The following is a 27,927-nucleotide window of genomic DNA, read 5'->3' as shown; positions in this document are numbered from 1 at the left end:
GGAATATCGCCGTAGTTGTAATATACCCAAGGAAGCTACCCTATAGGAACTTCCATCAGGATGACATGGCCATCTCACCCAAAAATAGATTTTTCGCTTCGCTCAAAATCTGTTTATCGAGGCCCCTACCGGGTAATTAAGAAGACAACGAAAGCCTTCCTTCTCGACGTCCATGGCCAAGAGGACTGGGTCTCAATAGACCGCGTGAAACCAGCGTTTCTCGAAGGAAGCGACACCGCCTCCGCCGGACCTGGCAGATCCAGAGTTCCACCTCAAAACAAGGCGCCCAACGAAAGAAAAATCATCAAACGACGACAAGAGGAAGAGATCCTTACGCCGACCACCGGCGCGCCCCTCCGTTCAAAAACAAGAGGAACCCTCCGACGCCCGAAAAGATACGAAGATTGATCATCAGCCCTCTACGCCGCCCGATGTCTTGGGGGGGGGGGGGAGTACTTGTAAGGACACCGCTCCCTTCGTCGTCCAGAAAATCAACAAACTGTTTATTTATTTGAATTCTCCTTTTGCCACACCGTGGTTTCCCATGTATATATATTCCGCTCTATCAGAGCTACATTTTGACATATGTATCATTTCATTACATGTTTCTGTTAACTCATAATTCGTATATTTGTAAGTGTAAGAAAACACATATATTTTGGCGGGCACTTCAATCTGATTTGGCGCCAGCGCCATACTACCTTTCCGTCCGCACCTTGTAATATACTCCCACGCACATTTGAATAAAGTATCAGTTGATCTTGGTGACGCTTGTGTCACTGTCCTTACAATATAAATATATATATATATATATATATAGATATATATATATATATATATATATATATATATATATATATATATATATATATATATATATATATATATATATATATATAATTAATGGCATTTTCGCTTCTAGAAAGCTTGAGGTTTAGCAGAAAGGCGAAGGAAAGCAGATACTTCAGCATTTGGACAGTTTATTGACTAAGCTTTCGGGAACAACATTTCCCATCATCGGAGCTAAAAAAGTGAATGTAAAACACAGGTCAATAGACATTACGTTAGTCAATGAAATTCTGTTAAAAAGGCAAGAATTATAATAAATACATCGAAATACTTAAAAAATGAAGTGGATGAAATATACTAAAAAATTATAAATTAAACCATATAAATAAAATCAAAATTAAAAATTAAAAATTAAAACGATAAAACATTAAATGAATGATATAGTAAAAGAGCAATATCGAAATCAGAACAAATACACACAGAAAACTTTAAAGAAGTAATTTTTCAGACTATACCCTTTCCAAAAAGGAAGAATTTTTGCTCTCTTTGGGGTTGGAGTTTTGTCTTCCTAATTTCCGACCGAGTTTCTCTAAGTTTTTCTTACCGTTTGAGATGTTTTTTAGTAATATTCGGAACCTCCCTTCTCATGATAATCTAGAAAAAGCCCGTCAATCAATTCAAAATATTGCCCATGAAGCTTATTCCTCTTTAAAGTCACCTACATGGTTTCCATTTTTCAAGAAAGAAGATTTTAATGTTCTAAAGTCATTATCACTACGTAGTGATATCATTTTATGTCGCCCTGACAAGGGTAAAGGTGTGGTGCTTCTCAATAAACAGGATTATACCGACAAAATGCTTAACATTCTTTCAGACAACAGTAAATTTTGTGAAATTGGGTCTCCAGAATTTAGTTTGATTTATAAAGTTGAGGACAAAATCAACCGTAACCTTAAACAACTCAAAGATGAATCCTTTTTATCAGAAGAAACATACCGTTCCCTGTACAGCATTGGTTCATCCTTCAGCGTTTTATATGGTTTACCCAAGGTTCACAAAGCTGACATACCATTACGTCCCATTCTGGCTGCTTACAACTCCGCTAATTTTGGTATAGCTAAATTTTTAGTCCCTCTACTCAGTGATCTCACTTCCAATGCTTACACCTTGCAAAACTCATCTCAGTTTGTACCTCATATTCTCCAGCAAGATCCCAATAGTTTTATGGTCAGTTATGATGTTACCTCTTTATTTACTAATATTCCACTATCAGAAACAATAGACATTATTTTAACTAGACTATTTCCCAACCCGACTTCCTCATTTCATGGTTTTAACGTTAACTCTTTTAGAAAATTACTTGAACTTGCCGTAACAGAAACTTACTTTATTTTCAATAACAAAGTTTACAAACAGGTCGATGGTATGGCAATGGGTTCTCCCTTGGGCCCTACCTTTGCAAATATATTTATGTGCCACATAGAAAAGTTGTTCATTGATCAGTGCCCTGTGTCCTTTAAACCCCTATTTTATAGACGTTATGTCGATGACACATTTGTTCTTTTTAGAGATAGGCACCATGCCACTTTGTTTTTAGAGTACATAAACTCATTTCATTCAAATATTAAGTTCACTTTGGACTCCGAACATAATGATCAACTTTCCTTTTTAGATATTAAGATTTCACGTTGTAATGGTACATTTAGTACTGGCATTTTTAGAAAACAAACTTTTACAGGACTTGGGTTAAACTTTTTTAGTCACTGTCCGATTTCATTTAAAGTAAACTCATGTAAAACATTAATTTATAGAGCTTTTAATCTTTCTTCAGATTGGGGTAGATTCCACGAGGAAATTAAATTTTTTAAATCATATTTTATTAGGAATTGTTATCCATGTGACGTATTTGATAAATTTATAAAACAGTTTTTAGATAACGTTTTTACTCCGAAAGCCACCGTACTAAACGTAGCCTACCAAAAAAGCAAATGTATGTGTCTCTACCATTTATTTATAACTATAAAAATGTTAAATGTAAACTTGAGAAAGATCTTTCTAATTTGTACCCATATGTTAATTTCAAGTTTGTATTAAAAAATCCACTATCCATAGGCAGCATGTTCACATTCAAAGACACTCTACCAGATTTGATGCGGTCCTCAATTGTTTATTTATACAATTGTCCTAAATGTAATTTAGGAACTTATATTGGTTGTTCCAACCGTCTCTTGAGGATCCGCATCGACTCTCACAGAGGAGTCAGTCACCGTACAGGTTGTATTTTAAATAAAAAAGAATTTTCCTCCATACGTAATCACGCTCTAGAATGCAAGCAATTGATTAACTATTCTAATTTCAAAATTCTAGCCCAATCCCCCAATAGCTATTCTCTACCTACCCTAGAATCTCTTTTCATTAAACAGCTATCCCCTACTCTCAATCACTCAACAACCTCTGTTCCTTTACATATTGCCTAACGACTTTCCCCAATTAATCTTCAAACCATTACTTACATGCTCTAACGTCTAAACCTCCCCGTCCTTCCATGTCTCAGTCTTGGATTTTTTTCCATACTAGGTGTGTTTCTTTCTTATCCAGAGTTTATTTTATTTTGTCTGTTTTTTTTCTTTTATTCCAGGTTATTTCTGTGTATTATTATTTTGATTCCCATATCTATGATGTTTTGTGAATTCTTCTTTAAAGTTTTCTGTGTGTATTTGTTCTGATTTCGATATTGCTCTTTTACTATATCATTCATTTAATGTTTTATCGTTTTAATTTTTAATTTTTAATTTTAATTTTATTTATATGGTTTAATTTATAATTTTTTAGTATATTTCATCCACTTCATTTTTTAAGTATTTCGATGTATTTATTATAATTCTTGCCTTTTTAACAGAATTTCATTGACTAACGTAATGTCTATTGACCTGTGTTTTACATTCACTTTTTTAGCTCCGATGATGGGAAATGTTGTTCCCGAAAGCTTAGCCAATAAACTGTCCAAATGCTGAAGTATCTGCTTTCCTTCGCCTTTCTGCTATATATATATATATATATATATATATATATATATATATATATATATATATATATATATATATATATATATATATATCGTTACTATAGTAGTCAATGATATTCAGTAATTATCCCTTCTTAGCTATTTTGTTAGTACTTGTAGATATAGGCCTACATTTATCATTGATACAAAATAAGATGCTTAAAAGCAGTTCATCATAGCTACGAAAATAGGAGATATGTTTCGTGTTCTTTTTCCAATTACGAATTAAAAACGCTGTTCTTTGTCGTTGTATTATCTATAACGAGAAAGAGAGGATGTTTAATATGATTATTTATATTCTCACTCATCCAGCGTAGGCCTACTCTGTGTTATGTTGTCTTTCATAATATGTCCTTTCTTACCAATTTATTCTTTCCACGTGACACGAAGAAGCAAGATATTTGTGGGAAAGGGAAAGGCCTCCAAACATGCTGTGACTACCGAAAGGGTTAAATTGAGACAGTCTTATAACCTGCTCACCTATGGATTTAAACGCACGTTGAGCTATATGAAATACTGACAATCAGCGCCAAAATGAGTGCCATGTAGCCGAAGGATAAGGATAGGGAAGTGGGGAATATGAGGAATGGAAGAGTACCCCTGGATACAATCCAGTTTATAGCCCAAAGGCAGGCACTCGGGATGGGAAGGAAAATGGAGAAATGGAAATACAGGAGAAGAATGAAAGAGGGGGGCAGACCCCAAAGAGGGGGGCAGACCCTCTTGCGATGTTAGATAGGATTAGAAGCAGTTTAAAAAGAGAAAAGACAGACAGGGAGAGGAAGGGTTTTTTGGTTCAATGACTAGCCCTGTTGCCGGAGTATGTCTGTCTGACATCTATTTTGATGGTTAAAGAAAGTTATGATTGTGGAAAATTTATGATGTTTTAATGAAATATCAACTTAAATGTTGAAATGATATTTAATGATTTTTTTTGTTTTTGTGTTTTTGTTTTTTGTTAATCAGATGCTATATAGCCTATATCTGGGCCTGAGAGGATCACAATTGATCTTAGGCTGCAATCTCCTCCACCAATTATGATTACGAGTATGTTCAACAGTGAGATTTCTGGAGTGCCATGTTTATTGAAAATCTCCAGACCTCCAGTTGACGCTGCTTGCGGCAATCAAGCAAAACAGTATGCTCGTTTGAGGAAAAATTGTCAATTAATACTGGTAATTAATTATGTAATCGTATTTTTAATCATATCTTTATCTAAATAATCCACAGACGAGTTTAATGCCTTCACTGTGCTAGTAATTATCATTACAATACTACAATTTTGATTTTTTTTTATTAAAAAACATGTTTTGAAAGAGTAACTTATGAAAAATTCCCACACGCATATCAAAACATCAATAAGGAAGAGGGAATGAATATAAAATGCGTTTCTCCTTTATTTGTCCCATTTTTGGGAGATGTCTGTTCATTATTGTGCTTATACATATGGCAGGCAACCTGGCTGCCCGCTGGTTTGTTTTGTATCACCCCCCCCCCCCTATGACATACAGTCCCACCCACCACCCCCAACATCTCGGCTCGGCCACATTCAAGTTTGTAAACAAGTCTGAGGTGTGAGACAACAACAGAGATTGTGAATGCCTTTAGTGATCTGTGAATAAATGTAGTGAGTGTAATGGCAAATTCTCAGGATGCATATTATCTATCTCTCCTGGGACTGGCAGAAAGGTTTCGTACCCAGGAACCACCAAATATTAAAAGCTGTCTACAGTGCTTGCAAGCAGTCCTAAATCTGAGGCCTCCTCCTAAGGTTGAAGCAAGGACACACTTACAACTGGCAAATTTACTTACCCAATACACCCACAATACCCAGTTAGCTCGGGACCACTTAGAACAAGCAGTAAGTGGACATTGATTCAACAGTACCCAAAGTGCTACTGTCCTCAGCGGGTTGTCCCCAGTGGGCACCTACCCACTGAGGCTAAACATGTTATATAGGGAATATGCAGGGGTGACCAACACCCCGTTTTACCTTTTTATATATTGTGTAAAGTGTGTATGGAACAAGTCATTAAAATATACATGATAATATTACCGTAGCATTGCTACCATTAGCAATGCCTTTGTAACGTTGTTAACACTGTGTATCATTGGTAACGTTGCTTATTTTAACATTCCCAGTACATATGTGAGTTTTGTGACCTGGGAACTCTTAGGTTAGGTTAGGTGGGTTTGTTAGGTTTTGTACCCTTTTTGTACTTATTATATATTGTATAAAACTTATATTGAAAAATTATTTAAAGTACGTATGGAAATATCTAGCATTAATATCGCTAGTAATGTCACTGTACCGTTGGTAACGCTGTGTATCATTCGTATCGAGGCTAATTTTACCATTCTCAGTAAATACCTGAGGTTTGTGACCTGTCAACTACTAGGTTAGGTTAGGTGGGTTTGTTAGGTTCTGTACCCTTTTTGTACTATTTATATATTGTGTAACCGGTAATATTACCTTAACAATCCGAGTCATCGTTGGTAACACTGTGTATCATTAGTAACGTTGCTAATGTTATCTTTCGGCATACATTCGTGAATGAAGTTGTTATCAGGTTATTACCAATTATCATGTCTGACAAATGGTTCCATTGCCTGAAAGGGACATGGCAGGGGAGACCCATTCACTAACTCAACATAGCCTGGCGGGGGCATTTTCCCTATAAAACATGTTTAGCCTCAGCGGGTAGGACCCACTGAGGACATGATGCCCGCTGAGGACAGTAGCACTTCGAACCTTTATCCATTGATTGATCATATTATGGTGGTGTACACTTCGTAGCATTGTCTCATCACAGCACAGCGTATACAGTGTATAGCATTGGAGCACAACACTTTTTATCAGTCGAATTCACTTAGTTTATATTATCAGACACACAATGATAAAATAACCTTTAAGGCAATAGTAGCTGGTGTATATGTAGTTGGTTGTTACGTGTGTAAACTTTCTTATTACGTGTCTAATGATTTTTTTTGGGGGGGGAAAATGGTGTTTATCTACGTCTGAAATACGGTATTATGATGCTATTTTTATGAATAGTACTTACCTGGCAGTTATATATATATATAGCTAAGTCTGACTTTCGGCAGAATTTATTCGAAAATCGTGGCAACCGCCTTGTGGTGGTTGTGTGGTTAGGTGGTTAACAACCCTTACAGGGTGGTACCTGGAATCATTCCCATTTTCTGTTCTTCAGATTATCTCTGCCGGTCGGATCGACAACAACGTTGGTCCGCCATTAAGAGTTTTTCGAATCGGTTTCCCTACATCGCTTTTTTGGACTTCGTTTGGTGAAGTACACTGTGTTGGGATTTGGCAATTGTGTTTTGTTATTGTTTTTTGTATTTTTTTTTGCTTTGTTTGTCATGAGTGAAAAACTTCATATTCGTGTATGTGCGAGTGATGTATGCAAGGTGAGGTTACCGAAAGTGTCGGTTGACCCTCACACTGTTTGTATGGGTTGCAGGGGGTTTGAATGTGCACTAAATAATAGGTGCAAGGAATGCGAGGGTTTAAATGAAGAAGATTGGTTAGCTATGAAGCGCTATGTGCGCAAACTTGAACTCGATAGAGTTAGGAGAGCTAAATCAAAGTCAAAGTCTGCTAGTGAAGCTAGCTTAGATTTATCTATTGACCCTTTAATTGTTACATCTTTGGAAGTTGTTCCTTCCCCGAATGTAGTAACTCCTGCCCCTTCTACAGGATCTGCGCCTACGGATGACCCTCGGTATGCTAGGATGGCTGCTGAGTTGGAGACCATTAAAGCACAAATTGCGGCCTTTAAAGGTAAGGGTGAAAGTGATACTAGTGTTTGTGAAAGTGCAATGGAGGTGGCGCCTGATCGAATCTGTCATACCCCTAGGTCTAGACCTCTACCAAGCTCCCAGGACCAAGGGAGAAGGTACGTCGAAAGCCGAAAGGGGGTGAGTGGTGCTTATCCTCGGTCAGTCGTCGCCTCAGACAGTCCTGTTATGACCTCCCAGGCTGCTCTTGCCCGCCGTAGAAAAGGCGCGTCGGATACGTTAGTGTCTTCACGTGATCTTTCTCCCAGACGCAAATGGTGATACGAATCAAGACCGACGAAGAGAAGTTGGGACCATGTTGTGCAGTCTCGCTCTCCTCTCCCAGTTCGAGTAGCCGAGAACCTGATCCTTCGGAGGACGACTTCGTTGTTGTTCCTGTTAAGAGGACGAAACAGAGGGTCCTTAGCCCAGTTAAACCGGATAAACTTCCTGCTTCTACTGCCAGCGCTCCCAAACAGCTGCCTCCTTCGGAACCGCAGAAGTTGCTAAAGCTTTCATGGCTCTTATGCTGGAACAGCTTTCATCGCTAGTGCAAGCTTTCAGCCGCCCTCCTTCACAGTCCGTCAGACGTAAGGATGTCTCTTTGCCTGTTAAGAGATCGTCTTCTAAGAAGGAACGAAGTATCTCTCCAAAGAAACCTTTGCGCACTTCGTCGGCCGTATGACAACGCACACCCTCTTCATCGGCGCGCTGCCAGGACGTTACTGCCTCTCGCTCTCGGCGCCAGGACGATACTGCCTCTCGTTTTCGGCGCCAGGACGATTCCGCCTCGCATTTTAGGAAGCAAGACGAATGCAGCCTGCATAATCAGGACGAATGTAGCCTGCCTTATACCGCTTCTCGTCATCAGGACGATACCTCTTCTCGCCGACAGGACGATAGCAGCGCTCGGCGCCAGGACGACACCTACGCTCGGCGCCAGGACGACACCTACGCTCGGCACCAGGACGACACCTACGCTTGGCGCCAGGACGTAAACAGCTCTCGGTGCCAGGCTGCTTGCAGCCTACTTCTTAAAGATGTTGATCTTGATCAGGACCTCGATGATATATTGGAAGAGAAAGAAAAACCTACCGACTCTGCTAGTGATTATAAGGTTCTATCTCGCTCTCTTTTAGAACTTTATGGGGAGGAATTTCAACCTTCGGCGCCTCATTCTCCTCACTGTCAATTCACCAGGAAGAAGGCTACGAAGCATTCGGCCTTCATCAAAATGAAACTTTCAATTTCTGCCAGGAAAGCACTCGCTAAGGTGGGTGATTGGATGAAGGAACGGAGGCAAGCAGTCAAGGTCACCTTTTCTTTCCCTCCATCTCGGCTCGCTTCCAAGGCCGGTATGTGGTATGAGACAGGGGAACCTTTGGGTTTAGGAGTGCCTGCCTCCTCCCAAGGTGACTTCTCTGCTCTTGTGGACTCGGCAAGAAGACATGCACTGAACTCTGCCAAGGTGATGTGGTCCATGTCGGAACTTAATCACCTCGTCAAGGGAATTTTCAGGGTTTTCGTGGTTTTCAGCTTCATGGACTGGTCTCTCGGGACTCTGGCCAGGAAGACTGAACTCCTGAAAGGCACGAAGGACCTGACGAGTATCATGTCCTGCATGGACAAAGCTCTAAGGGATAAGGGTTGGGGCGAATGAATTGGCTTCCCTTTTCTCAGCAGGGGTCTTGAAGAAGAAGGCCCTATTGTGCTCCTTCACCTCTAGATCGGTGACTGTTGCCCAGAAGTCGGAGCTGCTTTACGCCCCTCTGTCACACCGTCTCTTTCCCGAAGCTCTGGTCAGAGATATCTCCCTTTCTCTGGCACAGAAGGCTGCTCAGGACCTTTTATCTCGGTCTGCCAGAAAGCCTTTGCCTGTTGCTTCTGCTCCTCTGAAGAAGGAAGAGAAGAAGTTCCAGCAGCCCTTTCGGAGTAGGGCTTCCTCGAGAGCGGATTTCAGAGGGAGAAGACAAGAGTCAGGGCCAAGGACCAGCAGAGGTGCGTTTAGGCCCCGATCCAAAAAATGAGATGGAAGTCCTCCAGACGACAGTAGGGGCAAGACTGTCTCGTTTTTGGCAGTCTTGGAAGAGGAGAGAGGCGGACACCTAGTCCCTCTCGATCATCAAAGAAGGTTACAAGATCCCCTTTTTAAAGGAGCCTCCTCTCTCAGACACTCCCCTAGCCTTAGTGGCTCAGTACGCCGACGCGGTGAAACAGGCTATTATGGAGCTAGTCGGCCTGATGTTGGTCAAGGGAGCAATAGAGCCAGTCCGGGACCTTACCTCCCCAGGCTTTTACAATCGCCTATTTCTGGTTCCCAAGAAATCGGGTGGATGGAGACCAGTCCTAGATGCCAGCTCTCTGAACGCCTTCGTGGAGAAAACAAAGTTCTCCATGGAGACGACTCAGTCCGTGCTGGCAGCAGTTCGTCCAGGCGACTGGATGGTATCTCTCGACCTGCAGGACGCTTATTTTCACGGCCCTTTCATCCGACTTCAAGGAAATATCTGAGATTTGTGATTCAGGGCAAGTGCTTTCAATTCAGGGCACTTTGCTTCGGTCTCAGCACGGCTCCTCAAGTTTTCACCAGGCTAATGGCAAACGTGGCAGGCTGGTTACAGCAGGAGGGGATAAGGGTATCCTTCTATCTGGACGACTGGCTGATCCGATCACAGTCGAAAGAAAAATGTCTGGAGGACCTACAGAAGACGTATACGATGACTCAGGGCCTGGGACTCATCATCAACAGGGAGAAGTCTCAGACCGAACCGAGTCAGACTATTCCCTTTTTAAATATTAAACTTAGCCGGTGAATATATAATAGCTGACGTCTCGGACGGCTCGACAGAAACCAAAAACTCGCGAGCAATCGCCATGAAGGTTGCGGGTGTGACCACCAGCGCCGACTATCGGCCAGATACCGCATATACTTGTAAACATCTCCAGTTCTTCTCTGTCGGTCTTATCGACAAGTTGATTCCGCTCGCTGATGACCTTGAGTTTTCGTCCTTTTTGGTGAAGTACTTTATTTTGGTTGTTTTTGAGCTTTCGCTGTGACGGGTGTTTTTTCTTCAATTAAAACTCTTGAAACCCTTTTTTGGCTAGTGTTTATTGTTGATGACTTTGGTTTTGTTTTGGATTTTCTCTGATTGTTCAATATGGCTGACCCTTCTCCTATCCCTGGACCTAAATTTCGCAAGTGTAATGTGAGGGATTGTAACAAACGTCTTCCCAAGGCCTCTCTCGACCCACATACCGTTTGTTCTAATTGTCGGGGTAAATCCTGCCAATTAGGAGGTCGGTGTGATGAGTGCGTGGTCTTATCGGAATTCGACTGGCTTGAATATGATAAATATACTCGTAAGCTGGAGAGAGATAGGGTGAGGAGAAGCTCCTCTAGGTCGTTGGAATTTTCCTCCTCCCATGCCCCTGAACCTAATCCTTCCCCTGTAGTAGTTGTTCCTGAACCCCCTACTAGCACTCATGAACCGTCCATGCGGGATATGTTTCTTGCGATTCAAGCTTTAGGCGAAAAAGTTGAGTCCTTAGCATCGGACCGTAACCAACTCATGTCAGATGTGAAGTTATTGAAGTGTCAGAGTGGTAAATCAGAAAATCGTAGTGATAAAGTGATAAGTGCGCAAAGTGTATTTAGTGTTGCGACCGAGGGTTCGTCTGTTCGTGCTTGTCGCTCCCCCAGTCCGAGACCTCTTTCAGGCTCCCCTGCACCAGGGAGAAGTAATGTCGTAGGACTTAAGGGGACGAGAGGCTTTAACCAACGTACAGACGTTCCCTCTTTGGTATCGGACGTTTCTCGTCAAGATCGCCCTTACCATAAGACGGGTGAGACTTTGTTCTCCTCGTCATCCGAAGACTTTTCGCAAAAGAAACCTTGGCGCAAGGTTTCTAGACCCTTGAAGCGAAAGTCAGTCCCTTCAGGACAGGTCCAGCATCCTGGCTGTAGCCATTGGGACAGCTCTGACCCTTTGCAGTCGTCGGAAGACTGTTCGCCTATTAAACGCAAGCGTAACACGGGGTCCGAGGGTCGCGTTAAAGGCAATGTTTTGCCAACACAGAGACGTTACCGTCGTCCCGGCCCGTTCCGACTCCCGTTGATCCCAAATGGGTTGTCCTGCGGGACATGCAGACTAAGCTTACCTCCCTTATGGAGGAGTATGACGTTGAGCAGGTTCGAGATGATCCTTTGCTTTCGAGTCGCCGTTACGCTGAACGAGACTCTGGCCGTCAGCCGCCCAAACGAGTATTTACTCATCCGTTTGACGTTAGTGCTGACGTTTCTTGTACTTTGAAACGTGATGTCAGTAGTTTTTCACGTCAGTCACGTGACATGGTTTCTCCCTCGCTGCAGTCTCGTGTTGACTTTCAGCCGCTACCGCAGTCTCGTGTTGACGTTCAGCCGCTGCCGCAGTCTCGTGTTGACGTTCAGCCGCTGCCGCCGCAGCCTCGACCTGACGTTCGCCGACCGGCTCCGTTGCCTCGACGTGACGTTGAGCGTCAATCACTGCAGTCGGAGGTTGTTTTGCCTGCTCAGTCTATGCAGTCAAGGCAGTTCCGACGTGACGTCGAGCGTCAACCAACTTCAGTTGTTGTTGTTGGTCAGTCACAAGGATTTCAGTCCTTTCAGCAGCGGCGTGACGTCGCTTCCTCTACTGCTACTGCTGCTCCTTTGCTTGTTGACATTGCCTGTCAAGCATTGCCGCCGCGGCAGGTCTCTCCTTTTCATGAGACTCGGCAATTGTCGGACGAGGTTCCTTCAGATGAGGAAGTTGCTGATCCCCCTCCAACTGATATTCCTTTGGGGACTTTGTCAGACGGAGAGAAGCCTAAAGCTGCTCAGCCCTCTATGGACTTTAAAAAAATCATGCTGATTTTTAAGGATCTGTTTCCGGACCATTTTGTAACTGCTGCTCCTCGTTCGCCGCCGTCAGAGTTTACGCTAGGCCTAGCTGCTTCGAAGCCGTCCTTTACTAAGCTAGTGCTCTCTCGCTCTTCTAAGAGAGCTTTATGTTTGCTAGGCGACTGGTTGATCACCAGGAGGAGTTTGGGGAAGACAGCCTTTGCTTTCCCTCCTTTTAAACTGGCTTCTAGAGCGAGCGTCTGGTATGACACGGGAGAAGTTCTCGGCTTGGGAGTTCCTGCCTCTGCCCAGGGAGACTTCTCAAGCCTCGTAGACTCTCCCCGTCGCCTGGCCATGAGACGCTCTAAAGTTTACTGGTCCTCCTCGTACCTTGACCATCTCCTCAAAGGGGTTTACAGGGCCTTCGAAGTTTTTAACTTCTTAGATTGGTCGCTAGGAGCCTTAAGCAGGAAGATCTCTTCGGCCGACCGTGATGTTTCCGTGCTTATTATGTCCTGCATGGACAAAGCCATCTGTGATGGCTCTAATGAGCTCGCCGCCACCTTTACGGCAGGAGTCCTGAAGAAGAGGGAGACTCTTTGCTCGTTCCTTTCGGCAGGAGTAACTCCCTGCCAAAGGTCGGAGCTTCTCTTTGCCCCGTTGTCATCTGCCTTGTTTCCTCAGCAGTTGATCAAGGATATTGCGGCTTCACTGGTGCAGAAGGATACCCACGACCTGATGGCTACGTCGGCGCGCAAGGCTGCTCCTTCATCGTCTTATGTCGTAAGACCCAAGATCGATACCCCAGCGACGAGGTTTATCCCGCCCTTTTGTGGCAGAGCCCCCAGTAGGGGAGGCGCTCGTGCCGACAGTAAAAGAGGCAAGAGGAGAGGATCCAAGTCCTCCCATGGCAGAGTCTGACTGCCCACGTCCTCAGACAGCGGTAGGGGCCAGACTGAACAACTTCTGGCAGGCCTGGGAGAAGAGGGGTGCAGACCGAGAGTCTGTGTTGTTGCTCAAGGAGGGGTACAAAATACCGTTTGTACGGAGACCTCCTCTAGTAACAGTTCCTTTAGACCTCTCTCCCAGGTATCGAGAGGAGTCAAGGAGACAAGCTCTACATCAGCAGGTGTCTCAGTTGCTAGAGAAGGGAGCGGTGGTGAAAGTCTCGGACCTTCAATCACCGGGATTTTACAACCGTCTCTTCCTAGTCCCCAAGCATACAGGAGGTTGGAGGCCAGTGCTGGATGTCAGTGCGCTCAACGTTTTTGTTGTAAAAACAAAATTTACGATGGAGACCACGAAGTCCGTCCTAGCAGCGGTCAGAGAGGGAGACTGGATGGTCTCTCTCGACCTGCAGGATGCGTACTTCCACATTCCTATACACCCGGATTCTCAACCGTATCTAAGGTTTGTATACAGGAATGTGGTGTACCAGTTTCGAGCACTGTGCTTCGGCCTCAGCCCTGCTCCTCTTGTTTTTACAAGGCTCATGAGGAATGTGGCAAAATTTCTTCATTTATCGGGAATTCGAGCCTCCCTGTACCTGGACGACTGGCTACTCAGAGCGTCGTCCCGTCATCGCTGTCTGCAGGACCTTCAATGGACGTTGGATCTTGCAAAGGAGTTGGGACTGTTAGTGAACTTCGAAAAGTCTCAACTGAATCCCTCCCAGACGATTCTCTATTTGGGGATGGAGATTCGCAGTCTAGCTTTTCGGGCTTTTCCGTCTGCCACCAGGATAGATCAAGCCTTGCTCAAAGTCCGCCTCATGCTGAGAAAAGACCGTTGCTCAGTGAGAAGTTGGATGAGCCTCCTAGGGACTCTGTCATCCCTGGAACAATTTATCTCACTAGGGAGACTTCACCTTCGCCCTCTCCAGTTCCATCTAGACTCCCATTGGGACAAGGGCAAGACTTTGGAAGCTAGTTTCAATCCCGATCTCCGAGCCAGTAAAGACGTGCATGAACTGGTGGGACAGCAACATAAGTCTTCGAGAGGGTTTGTCCCTGGCGGTCAAGAACCCAAACCACGTGTTATTCTCAGACGCGTCGGATTTGGGTTGGGGAGCGACTCTGGACGGTCTGGAATGTTCGGGTCTTTGGACGTCGGATCAGAGGAGCCTGCACATCAACTGCAAGGAGCTGTTGGCTGTTCACTTGGCTTTGACGAGTTTCGAGAGTCTTCTACGAAACAAAGTGGTAGAAGTGAATTCGGACAACACCGCGGCCTTGGCGTACATCTCCAAGCAAGGAGGCACTCACTCCCACACACTGTTCGTCATCGCAAGGGACCTCCTCATCTGGTCAAAAGATCGAGGCATCTCACTGTTGACAAGGTTCATCCAGGGGGAATTGAACGTCTTGGCGGACTGTCTCAGTCGGAGAGGTCAGGTGATCCCCACAGAATGGACCCTCCACAAGGACGTGTGCAAGAGTCTTTGGATGACTTGGGGTCAACCCACCATAGACCTCTTTGCGACCTCTTTGACCAAAAGGCTCCCGACCTATTGCTCTCCAGTCCCAGATCCAGAGGCAGCCCACATAGATGCCTTCCTGCTGGACTGGTCTCATCTGGACGCGTACGCATTCCCGCCGTTCAAGATCATCAACAGGGTTCTGCAGAAGTTCGCCTCTCACGAAGGGACAAGGTTGACGTTGGTTGCTCCCCTCTGGCCCGCGAGAGAGTGGTTCACAGAGGTACTTCAATGGCTGGTAGACGTTCCAAGGAGTCTGCCTTTAAGGATGGATCTCTTACGGCAGCCCCTCGTAAGGAGTCTTCATCAAAGCCTCCCCGCGCTTCGTCTGACTGCCTTCAGACTATCGAAAGACTCTCAAGAGCTCGAGGATTTTCGAAGGAGGCAGCCAGAGCGATCGCGAGGGCTAGGAGAACATCTACCATCAAGGTCTACCAGTCGAAGTGGGAGGTCTTTAGAGATTGGTGCAAGTCATCATCCATTTCCTCTTCCAGTACCTCTGTAGCCCAAATTGCAGACTTTCTCCTGCATCTGAGAAATGTTCGCTCCCTCTCTGCTCCCACTATTAAGGGCTACAGGAGCATGTTGGCTTCTGTGTTCAGACATAGAGGCTTGGATCTGTCCAATAATAAAGATCTCCAAGATCTCCTTAAGTCCTTCGAGACCTCTAAGGAGCGTCGTATGTCAACTCCTGGTTGGAACTTAGACGTGGTCCTAAGGTTCCTAATGTCCGACAGGTTTGAGCCATTGCATTCAGCCTCCCTGAAGGATCTCACCCTCAAGACGCTTTTTTTGGTGTGCTTGGCTTCGGCTAAAAGGGTCAGTGAGATCCATGCCTTTAGTAAAAACATCGGCTTCTCTACAGACAAAGCCACATGTTCGCTTCAGCTTGGTTTCTTGGCCAAAAATGAACTGCCTTCTCGTCCTTGGCCTAAATCTTATGATATACCTTGCCTATCAGAGATCGTAGGCAACGAGGTTGAAAGAGTACTGTGCCCAGTTAGAGCTCTTAAGTTTTATTTAGCTCGTACCAGATCTTTACGAGGTGGGTCTGAGGCCTTATGGTGCTCCGTTAAGAAGCCCTCATTGCCTATGTCTAAAAATGCTTTATCGTATTTTATTAGATTTTTAATCCGAGAGGCACATTCTCACTTAAGTGAAAAAGATTGTTGTTTACTTAAGGTCAAGACGCACGAAGTAAGAGCGATAGCAACTTCCGTGGCTTTTAAGCAAAACAGATCTCTGCGAAGTATTATGGACGCGACCTTTTGGAGGAGCAAGTCGGTGTTCGCTTCATTTTACTTAAAAGACGTCCAGACTCTTTATGAGGACTGCTACACACTGGGTCCATTCGTTGCAGCGAGTGCAGTAGTGGGTGAGGGTTCTACCACTACATTCCCTTAATCCCAATATCCTTTTAATCTTCTCTTGAAATGTTTTTAATCTTGTCTTGGGTTGTACGGAAGACTGAGAAGTCTTTCGCATCCTTTTTGATTTGGCGGGTGGTCAAATGTCGTTTCTTGAGAGCGCCCAGATTAAGGGTTTTGATGAGGTCCTGTTGTATGGGTGGTCGCCCTGGATATAACAGCTTCTGGGAGTCTTTCAGCATCCTGAGAGGATGGCTGGGCTTCGTGAGGAAAGCGGACTAATAAGGCAGAGTAATCGTCAGAGTCGGCTTCCTTACCAGGTACCTATATTTAATTGGGTTTTGTTATGATATAATTGTCAACAACTCATGAGCATATACGCCTTTATTGTATTAATACTGGTCTCTACCCACCACCATGGGTGTGAATCAGCTATTATATATTCACCGGCTAAGTTTAATAGTTAAAAATGATATTTTGATTATAAAATAAATTTTTGAATATACTTACCCGGTGAATATATAAATTAAAGGCCCTCCCTTCCTCCCCGATAGAGACCCAGCGGAATGAGAAGAACTGGAGATGTTTACAAGTATATGAGGTATCTGGCCGATAGTCGGCGCTGGTGGTCACACCCGCAACCTTCATGGCGATCGCTCGCGAGTTTTTGGTTTCTGTCGAGCCGTCCGAGACGTCAGCTATTATATATTCACCGGGTAAGTATATTCAAAAATTTATTTTATAATCAAAATATCATATTTGGGGATACAGTTCTTTTTCATGCTTCTCCCTCCCAGAAAAGGCAGACCAGGTGCCTAGAGAAAGTCAAAGAATTTTTCAAGAAACAGGAATGCTCAGCGAAGGAGTGGATGAGTCTGCTGGGAACTCTATCCTCCCTAGAGCAGTTTCTCTCGTTGGGAAGACTGCACCTAAGGCCTCTGCAACACTTCCTCGCAAAGGTATGGAACAGAAAGACCCAGGAGGACTCCTTTTCTTTTCCCATTCCGACAGAGATCAAGGATCTTTTGATGTGGTGGCTGGACCCAGCTCTGTTAGGGGAAGGGATCTCCTTGTACAAGAAGAACCCCGACCTAGTGTTTTTCTCAGACGCGTTGGAGTCCGGCTGGGGAGCAACACTAGGGAACAAGGAGGTCTCAGGTGTTTGGGAAGGAAGTCAGGTCAGTTGGCATATCAACAGGAAGGAGCTGATGGCCATTTTATTAGGGCTAAAGGCCATCAAAACCTCGGTGTCAGGGAAGACTGTGGAGTTCAATTCAGACAACACCACAGCTCTCGCGTACATCAGGAAACAAGGGGGAACTCACTCCCTCTCTCTGTTCAGAACAGCGAGAGAGCTTCTCCTCTGGGCGGGCGAGAACAGGACTCAGCTGTTGACGAGGTTTGTTCAAGGGCAGAGAAACATCAGGGCAGACATGCTCAGCAGGAAGGGACAAGTTCTTCCCACAGAGTGGACTCTCAACCCGCATGTCTGTCAGAGCCTCTGGAAGTTGTGGGGCAGACCTGTAATAGACCTTTTCGCCTCCAACTTGAACAAGAGGATCCCCAACTACTGCTCACTAGTCCCGGACGAGGAAGCGGTAGCAGTGGACGCCTTCTTGATGGATTGGACGGGGATGGACATGTATGCGTTTACCCCGTTCAAAATCATCAATCTGGTCGTCAGGAAATTCGCTCTCCTCGATTTGGGACGAATGATTCTAGTGGCTCCATTCTGGCCTGCAAGGGAATGGTTCACCGAAGTGGTGGGCATGCTGATGAACTTCCCAAGAAGACTCCCGGCAAGTCCAGATCTTCTCAGACAGCCCCACTTCGAGAGATATCATCAAAACCCTCTTGCTCTCAATCTGGCTGCCTTCAGACTGTCGAGAAGCTCGTTAGATCTCGAGGCTTTTCGGCACAACCGGCGAAAGCTATTGCCAGAGCAAGGAGGATCTCATCACAAAGAGTCTACCAGTCAAAGTGGGAGACCTTTAGAGCTTGGTTCAGGTGGCACAAGGTTTCCTCGACCACTACCTCTCTAAGCCAGATTGCAGACTTTTTATTGTACCTCAGGCAGGAAGCTAAGCTGGCTGTATCTACCATCAAAGGATACAGGAGTATGCTCTCAACCGTCTTTAGGCTTAGAGGCCTAGAGTTGTCTCAAGATAAGGATTTGCAGGACCTCATTAGGTCCTTTGAGACGACGAAACAGGTACAATTAAGACCCCCATCTTGGAACCTGGATGTGGTGTTTTAAGTTTCTGTGCTCCAAGAAATTTGAACCTATCTCGCAAGCCTCTCTTCGAGATGTAACAAAGAAAACCCTCTACCTTATGACTCTAGCGACTGCCAAAAGGGTCAGCGAGGTCCAGGCAATTGAGAAGTGTGTAGGCTTCAATCAAAATGGAGCGGTTTGTGCCTTAAGGTTCGACTTTCTTGCCAAGAACGAGAACCCTTCGAAACCCTGGCCCAGGACCTTTGAGGGCCCCTAACCTCACGAACCTAGTGGGTCAGAAGCAGGAAAGACTCCTCTGCCCAGTTAGGGCTCTCAAGTCTTATTTGGCCCACACTAAGAACGTGAGGGGTGCATCCAACTCGTTATGGTGTTCGGTGAAGGATCCTCAAAAAAACCCTGTCAAAGAACGCTTTGTCCTTTTTCCTGAGGGAGACTTTTAGGGAAGCCCACCTCTTATGTGAGGAAGAACACTTCGCCCTGTTGAAAGTACGGGCTCACGAAGTGAGAGCCATTGCTACCTCACTGACATATCAGAAAAATATGTCAGTTAGGCAAATCATGGACGCAACGTTCTGGAGGAGCAACTCTGTCTTCGCTTCTTATTACCTCAGAGAGGTGAGAGTAGACTATGACAAGTGTTATACCTTGGGCCCATACGTAGCTGCGGCTTCTGTATTAGGCAAAGGAGTTACTACCCCCACTCAACCTTAGTTTGTATATATTTATGAAGGTTTTATGTTTTTTATGGTTGTCTGAGAACCTCGTTTTGTGGTACGGTTCCCTCAGTCCAGATAGATAGCTTATATCTATTTCTGCAAGGTTAGGTGGTTAGTTTTAGTAAGGTTGCAGGTTTTTATTATATGGGGCGAAGGTAGTTTCTGAAGTCTAGTCAAGTTGTTGGTCTTACCCCTTTGACAGACTCGATTGAGTTGTTTGCAGCATAGCAGGTCTACTCCTGGCTGAACACTCCTAAGGGAAAGCGACTCTAGAGGCAGTAACCTTTGAAGTCAAGCTACCTTAGCAGGTAAGAAATCAAGGTGTTTTTTCTCCTACAACTCTTTTGTTGTTTCCCCAACAATGTTTACTGTCTGTTTCCCTCCTCCAAATGTGTGAATCATCTATATACTGTATATATAACTGCCAGGTAAGTACTATTCATAAAAATGGAGTTTGTTCCGTAACTGACATACAAACCACGCTATTTAATAGGGGTTATTACTTTCGGCGTAGCTGAAATGACGAGCCATTAGAATTTTAACGAGGGTTTACTACCCCACCGCTAGTTAGCGGGGGTTAGGGAGGGTAGCTTGCTACCCCGCCCCTCACACACACCTGTGCTTGAGCTCACTTTGCTCTCGGCTTGGGTGGTAGTCGGACGTGTCCGCTTTCACCCTCGCCTCTCTGACAGCCATTAATGCATTTTTGCTTTCTCTTCTACAGGTGTGTTTGTGAAGTTAGCCTCTGCTATCATGCGCAAGTGTCCTGGATTACCCGACCGCCCTTGTGGTATGTTTATGTCGGCGGTCGAGGCGGACCCTCACACCCTTTGTCCTTATTGTAGGGGCCAACGGTGTGATAGAACTAATAAGTGTGGTGAGTGTAGGGAGTGGTCTACCTCCCAGTGGGAGAGGTTTTCTCGGTGACGGAAGAAGTCCAAGCGGGATTTGTTCCGTAACTGAAATACAAGCCACGTTATTTAATATGGGTAATTACTTCGGCGTAGCTGAAATGACGAGCCATTAGATTTTTAACGAGGGTTTACTACCCCACCGCTAGTTAGCGGGGGGTAGGGAGGGGTAGCTTGCTATCCCCCCCTCACACACCTGTGAATACTTCACTTTGCTTTTGGCTCGGGTGGCAGACGGACATGTCCGCTTTCATCCTCGCTTTTTGTCAGCCATTAATCTGTTTTTGCTTTTCCTTTTTCCAGAGTGTTGTGAATTTGGCCTCTGCCCTCATGCTTAAGTGTCCTGGGTTACCTGACCGCCCTTGTGGCACGTTTATGTCGGCGGTCGACACTGATCCCCACACCTTGTGTCCTCATTGTAGGGGCCAATGGTGTGATAGTGGTAACGTATGTGGTGAGTGTAGGGAGTTGTCTACCTCCCAGTGGGAGAGGTTTGCCCGGCGCCGGAAGAAGAAGTCCAAACGGGATATTTCTCCTTCAAAGGTTTCTTTGAAGAGAGAAAATCCCAAGGACTCTTCTTCCGTAGCCCAAACCTCCTCCGAAGCTCCCACTCGATCGGTTTCTCCCGAGAAGCCGTCGAGTGGTAGCGTAGGCCGTAGTTCTGTTGACCGATCCCGGGGTGCGGGAGAGGGCGTTGCCTCCCACAGCGAGGCAGCTCCCCCTCCTCCCCCGGAGGAGGATATTTCTCTGACTGTGAATAATAATGATTTATTACAGCTTTGGGCTTTCTTGGGGCTTCAGGGTTCGCCCTCCAAGGAAGCCCTGTTTGACATGATCGAATTAGGTGCGTCTGTCAAACAATCGCCGACGGTAGCAGAGATAGATCCTCTGTCTATCGTTGACGTTGTTATGACGGAGGCCTCTGATGGGTCATCTCAAGCCCCTGTTCCTGTTGTTGCTGCGGTAGCTGAAGGCTTAGTTTCTCCCTCCGAACATCCTTCGAGGGAGGAACTAAGTCCTACGGTCTCTCCTGCCGGCGATGCTCCCCCTCGGGGGAGTTCACTCACAGAGACTCCTTTTTTGAGGCCTGCTGATGGTCAGCTTGCTGATCCCACGGCCCCTAGAGGGCGTATAAGGCGGAAGGCTCGTCCTCCCCTTCGCCGTAGAGGCCTTCCTTCTCCTCACAAGGGAGTGAGGAGGCGCCTCTTCGGCTTCTCATCCCCTCAGTCCTCCCCTGAGGAGCCTCGTCGTTCGCCGATCCTGCCAGCTACCACCTTGGACCTCTCCGGAGATCGTTCGCGATCTCCTTCGGTGGAAGGTCGACCTTACTCAGGACACTCTGACCTTTCGCCCTCCAGACCTGCTGACCTGCCGTCGCCTTTCCAGGCTGCTGATACGCTGTGGGCGCCTTCGCACCCTGTTATGACACAGGCAACGGTCCCTTCGGGGCACAAGGGACTTGAGCGCAAAGTTGTGTCTCAGTCCCTTAAGCGCCAGGTAACCCCTGTGCGCCATCGACCTGTTGCAGTTGTTCCTGACTTAGTGCCCCAACCCGCACCTGTGCGCGTGCACGCTCCTGCTGTGGATCCTGTGTCTACGCGCCAGGGTTCCCCTGCGCGCCAGCGCGCACCTGCAGTTCCCGCAATAGCACGCCAGCGCTCACCTGCGCACCTGTGCCATCTATTCCTGTTACAGCTCGCAAGCGCTCTTCTACACGTCAGCGCTCTAAGGAGGTCCCTGAGATAGCTCACAGGCCCTCTCCAGACCTTCAGCGCGCTCCAGTGCCTCAGTGCACATCTGGGCTCAAGCGCGCAGTTGCAGAAGTTCTTGATATAGCGCGCAAGCGCTCACCGGACCGGCGCGCCAGTGCACAGCCCTGGAGTCTCCTAAGTTAGTGCACAGGCGCTCACAGTGACTTCAGCGCTCTCCAGCCCAACAGCACACTCCTATACACCTGCATCCTGATGCGTGCCATGCGCGCCCACGATCTCCGGATCAGAGCGCAGTTCCTGTTCTTCCTGCTCGCCAGCACTCACAAGCACGCCAGCGTGTGCAGTCTCCATCGCGCGCCTACGAGGTTGCACAAACGCGCCCTCGCCCTCTGCTTCATCCAGATCTACGCGCCCCACGATCGCGCGCTAGAGATATTTCTCCTGCGCGCGCGCAACAGTTTCGCCCTCATGGGCCCTTCAGCACTCACCCAGTCCCCTGCGCAAACCCGCGCTCCATCACCTGCGCGCTATCGCTCGCCCGCGCCAACGCGCGCGTGCTTACGCACGAACAATCTCCCGCGCGCGCGTGCTTACGCGCGAACATTCTCCCGCGCGCGACCCAGGGCAGGGCCCATCGCGCGACCACCAGCGCGAGTTGCAGCGCGATCCAACACGCAAAACCTCGGGGCATCAGACAGCCAGGTCATCGTCTTCTCGTTCCCCTCCACGCAAGCGCAGAACAGCGCGCTCGTCGGAGGAGGGGAGGTTTCCGGACAGGTCCAAGGACTCCTTTTCAGCATCTTTTCAGGCGGACCCTCGTGTAGTTACTCCTCCTAGGGATCGAATGATCCCCTTCCCTCCAGAGGGAGTGTCTGACAGCGCGACTGTCAGCCAGCAGCCCTGGTTTGGGACTATTGTCAGAGCTCTCGTACAGGCTTTTAAGCCTGTATTCTCTGAACTAGGTCACAAAGCAGTGGCGGTGGCTTCTCATCTGAAGAGGAAGAGAGGAGTTCCCTCCGTGGTGACTTCTCCTAGGGCTAAACTGTCTCCTCGGAAGTCCTTGTGAAAGGCTCCCTCTCCCCCTAAGATTTTCTCTTCTTCCCCTGCGGACGAGGATTTTCCGTCCTCTGGGGATTCGGGTGAGGCGGGTCTTTCCCTCATCGCACCAATGGGGGAACTCCGCCTTCCACCATCGTTACTAGAGTCCTGTATCCCTCCAAGGAGAGAGCCGAAGGACTCGAAGACTTTGCCTAAGTCTTCAGCAAGGATCAGACAGGAGCCAGCCAGACCCTCGGAGAAAGTCCACGAATCCCCCCAGGAAGAGCCTCTGGGGTCAGGAGACTTTGCTGCTAGCCCTTCGGGAGGAGAGCTTCAAGAGTCAGAACATGCGTTCTGGCAAATTCTGTCCCTCATGAGAAATCTCAACGGGTTTCCTTACCCCGAGATCCCCCCTCGTGAGGGCAAGGACATGGTCTTGGACCAAGTCTACGGTACCCAGAAGCCTTCTAGGGCCAGTGCAGCTTTGCCTTGGTCACAGGGGCTGAAGAGTGCCAGAGACAAGGTCGAAGGCCAGCTCTCTGAGCTTGCCTCCTCCAGCAAGTCCAGCACCGGTAACAAGCTCCTCCCTCCTCCTCGAGTCCATCAGAGGAGGTACTTTGAGTTCTTGGAGGAGACTTGTTTAGCTCTTCCTTTGCACCATTCGCTGGAAGAGCTTTCCGGGGGAGTCCCTCTAGAGAGAGACTCCAACCGGCACTTCTCGTATTCGGCAACAGAGATCTGAAGCCAGGAGAAGGTTGCGACTTTGGCAGAGGTTGATCCTCTGTCTATCGTCGACCTTGTGGTGGCAGAGGCTTCCGATGCGGTATCTCCGACCTCTCCAACTGATCAACCTGCTGTAGCTGAAGGCTTAGTTTCTCCCTCTGCTCAACCTTCGAGGGAGGAACTAAGTCCAACAGTCTCTCCTGCCTGTGATTCTCCCCCTCGGGGGAGTTCACTCACAGAGACTCCTCTTCGGAGGATTGCTGACGGTCAGCTCGCTGACCCAACGGCCCCCAGAGGGCGCATGCGGCTTAAAGCTCGCCTTCCTCTTCGCCGGAGAGGCCTTCCTTCACCTCACAAGGGTGTGAGGAGGCGCCTCTTCGGTTAATCTTCATCGCTGCAGTCTGCTGCAGAGGAGCCTCGTCATCGATTTCCGACTGTTCTTGCTACAACCCTGGACCTCTGCGGATCGTTCGCGATCCCCTTCGGTGGAAGGTCATCCTTACAAAGGACACGTCGACCTTCCACCCATCTGACCTGCCGTCGCCGTGCCTGGCTGCTGATGCGCTGTGGGCACCTACCCATCCTGTTTTTGGAATCAGGGTTACGATTCCCTGGACGTCATGATCCCTATGGGACCTGCAGAACAGACGGACCTCCAGTGGTGGGTGACAGACGAGAACCTACGAAGAGGAGTGGAACTTCTCGTCCTCCCCCGGATTTGATGCTGTTTTCGGACGCCTCAAAGAAAGGGTAGGGGCCCACGTTCTGCACCACAGGACCTCAGGCTTGTGGTCAGAATCAGTAAAGTGCCTCCATATAAATCTTCTAGAGATGAAGGCCGTCTTCCTGGACCTTCAACAGTTCCAACAATACCTGGTGGGTCACTCTGTGGTGGAGATGAGCGACAACACCACAGTAGTGGCTTACATCAACAAGCAAGGAGGTACCTTTTCGAAGCAGCTATCCCATCTCGCAGTAGAGATACTGAGATGGACCGAAGTCCACTCGATTCCACTATCGGCACGTTTCATTCCAGGCAAGAGGAACGTGCTCGTCGACAGTTTGAGTAGACCGTCTCAGATAGTGAGTACCGAGTGGTCTTTGGATCATCTACTAGCCAACAAAGTCCTGACTTTGTGGGGTTCCCCGACTGTGGATCTGTTCGTGACAGCGTTGAACTTCAAGCTTCCGCTGTACTGCTCCCCAGTCCCGGATCCCGAGGCACTCTAGCAAGATGCCTTCCAACAACGGTGGGACAACATCGACGTGTACGCCTTTCCCCCGTTCTGTCTGATGAGGAGGGTGCTCAACAAGACCAGAATATCGGTCAATCTTTCAATGACCCTCATAGCTCCGCTATGGCATCATGCAGAATGGTTTCCGGACCTTCTGCAACTCCTAACGGAACTTCCGAGAGAACTCCCTCCGCGACACGAGCTACTCAGACAACCACATGCCAACATCCTCCACAAAGCCGTAGCTTCGCTACAACTTCACGCCTGGAGACTCTTCAGCATCTCCTCGCTGAGAGAGGATTTTCGCAACAAGTTGCGTTCAGGATGTCTGGACATCTGTGAAAGTCATCCACATCTGTCTACCAGGCAAAGTGGAAAGCCTTCTGTGGTTGGTGTCGTGGAAGGGGTATCTCTCCACTCGATGCCACTATTCCAGCAATAGCAGAGTTCCTCGTGTATTTGCGGGAAGAAATGCGCCTTTCAGTCTCGGCGGTGAAAGGCTATCGCTCAGCCTTAAGTCTAGCCTTCAGGCTCAAAGGAATGGACATTTCTTCCTCGCTGGAACTTTCCCTACTCATACGAAGTTATGAACTTACCTGCCCTCAGTCAGAAGTGAGACCTCCTCCATGGAACGTGGTTCGAGTTCTCAGGTCTCCTAAGAGACCTCCCTATGAACCATTACGCCAGGCTTCAGATCGCCACCTCGGCCAAGCGAGTCGGTGAACTTCATGGTCTCTCATATGACATCGCCCATTCATGGGGATGGGGGGGAGGTAACGTTCAAATTCGTCTCTGAGTTTATTGCTAAGACTCAGAATCCGGGGGTGCCGGACCCTCGCTTCGACTCCTTCCAGATTTCGAGTCTTCGTTCTGTAACAGGTGACCCAGACCATCTCCTACTGTGCCCAGTAAGGAGTCTGAGGCTATATCTCAAAAGAACGGCTACAGTCCGTCCCCAGGTGCAGGCATTGTTTGTGAGCACTGGGAGGACTAAGAGGAGGGTCACCAAGAACACCATCTCGGCATGGATTCATAGGGTGATTCATCTGTCCCTGAATCCAGACCCTCCTCCGTCACGTCGCCCTAGAGCACATGATGTCAGGGGCGTAGCTACGTCCCTGGTCTTCAAGAAAAATTTCTCAGTGACGCAGGTTCTTCAAGCTGGGGTATGGAAGCATCAGACAACCCTCACAGCCCACTACCTGCAAGACGTGACCCACAGGAGGCTCGATACGTTTTCTATTGGCCCTGTGGTGGCTGCACAACAGCTGGTTTGAAACTTAAGGCTCCTTAATGGACAAGTAGCAGAAGGTCGAGGGCATTGTTACCTGGTCTAAGTCTGCATGAATGAAAAGGTTTGTCTGGCCCTTATTCTTTTCTTCATCTTCCCCTCTCTTGGGGAAAGCAGCATCCTGGGTTCTCTGCACAGCTGACCTCAAACCACTGCAGGTAAACCATGTTTCCTTGTGTTCCGAGTATTAAGCTAATACTGTCATGTCCCCATACCCTGACGAGGTGGTATTGGGAGAGTCCTAGCCTTAGTTTCCATCTAAAGGACTACAGGTCAACTTCCTAGGACGAGTCACACTTTATACCTTCACACACAGCTTACGTAGGTCGCAATCCTTGCGTAGCAAGGTTCTAGCGAGGTGCAGGGACTCCTTATTGTCAAGTGCTGGCACACTAAAATACCGAGTCCCCGGACAAAGCCAAAAGCCAGTACTGGCCGGGACTTTCCACCCTTCCTAATGGGTGAGTCACCTCTATTAAATAGCGTGGTTTGTATGTCAGTTACGGAACAAATGACAAATTCGTAGATAATTTGTATTTCTGGGTCGACCTGTGGCGCCCGGTGAAAAGTCCTTCTTGTATATCTTTTCTGATAAAACCTTCCAATTATACCAGAGAAAGATAAAAGCATGGAATGCTGAGGTTACAACCCTCGCGCGAGCACCTTTTGGGTGTCGTGTATAAAGCAAAGGCGCGTGAAATCCACTATTCACAGGTTGTCTTCCATTTAGTTAATTCCTTCGTCAAAGGGATGGGCCGATACAAAGGCCCTAGCTAAACCCCCATCGCCACACCACCCACGCCACGACGCGAGCGCCATCTGAACAACATCCTTCTTTTTGGAATCGAAAGTGTTGAATTGTTTTGTTGTGCTCTCGGTCTTTTTTATCAATCGTGGATTTATTTTGTCATGTCCGAAGCTCCATCTTCACACATTCCAATGTTAAGTACCATAGTTTGTTTTGACAGTCTTTTATTGTACCGGGCTTTTGTTTTATATCCAGTATACAGTAGTCTGTTTTATTATTCCTGTCTGGCCTTTCATGGCGGCCATTGTTTGTTCACTTGTTTGGGAATTCATCTTTGTCTGCCCGTTTAGTACTCTGTCACTTAGGTTCTTGGTTAAGTCCCTGGCCTTATGCCTTTAGAACCGTTATTTTTATTTATTTATTTATTTTTTTTTTTTTTTATTTTTTTTTTTTTTTTTTTTGTGCTCATGGTACTTTTTGCTAGTAAGTCCAGCCTACGAATGAGATAGCGTTTTAGCTTTGTATTTGTTTAGTACCCGCCCCTCCGAGGCGTTCGTCACTCGACTGTGCTATTTATTTTAAGTTTTAGCAGTTGCTATTCTTCGTTCGTAGTGTTTTATGGATGTACAGGTTTATTTTATACGTTTATAATAGTGTTGTGTTTTTTAGTCCTGTTTTTTTGTGTTTAAGAGAGCGAGAGCTTGGGGTCCCGTTTTCTGTTCGCAGTCACGAGTTACCCCTTTCTCTCGTTTTCTTTCTTAGCTCCGGTGGGGGAGCGGATTTCCCGTTTTCCGTTTTGTGCGTTCAACGGGTTCTCCCTCCCTCACCTCTCCCCCTCTGGGTGGATGATAACTTACGAGTTATTTATTTTTAGATATTTAACTTAGCCGGTGAATATATAATAGCTGCAACTCTGTTGCTCGACAGACAAAAAACAGTAAAAACTCGCCAGCGATCGCTATACA

The 27,927-nt window shown here is 46.9% G+C and overlaps 1 protein-coding gene across 1 annotated transcript in view; it reads left to right on the top strand.

The window, feature by feature from the left end:
* Nucleotides 1-5,364: 5,364 nt before the first annotated feature.
* Mau2 (Mau2 sister chromatid cohesion factor) overlaps nucleotides 5,365-27,927 on the top strand; it is a 700,592-nt gene continuing 678,029 nt past the window's right edge. The window contains exon 1 of the mRNA XM_068367342.1: nucleotides 5,365-5,714. Within this exon, the coding sequence (XP_068223443.1) occupies nucleotides 5,490-5,714 (225 nt within the window). The 5' untranslated portion in view covers nucleotides 5,365-5,489. The remainder of the gene's footprint in view (nucleotides 5,715-27,927) is intronic.

Source organism: Palaemon carinicauda, chromosome 45 (assembly GCF_036898095.1).
Source record: "Palaemon carinicauda isolate YSFRI2023 chromosome 45, ASM3689809v2, whole genome shotgun sequence".
NCBI lineage: Eukaryota > Metazoa > Arthropoda > Malacostraca > Decapoda > Palaemonidae > Palaemon > Palaemon carinicauda.
Note: the sequence above shows the minus strand (reverse complement) of the source record. Positions and strands in the feature narration are given on the sequence as shown.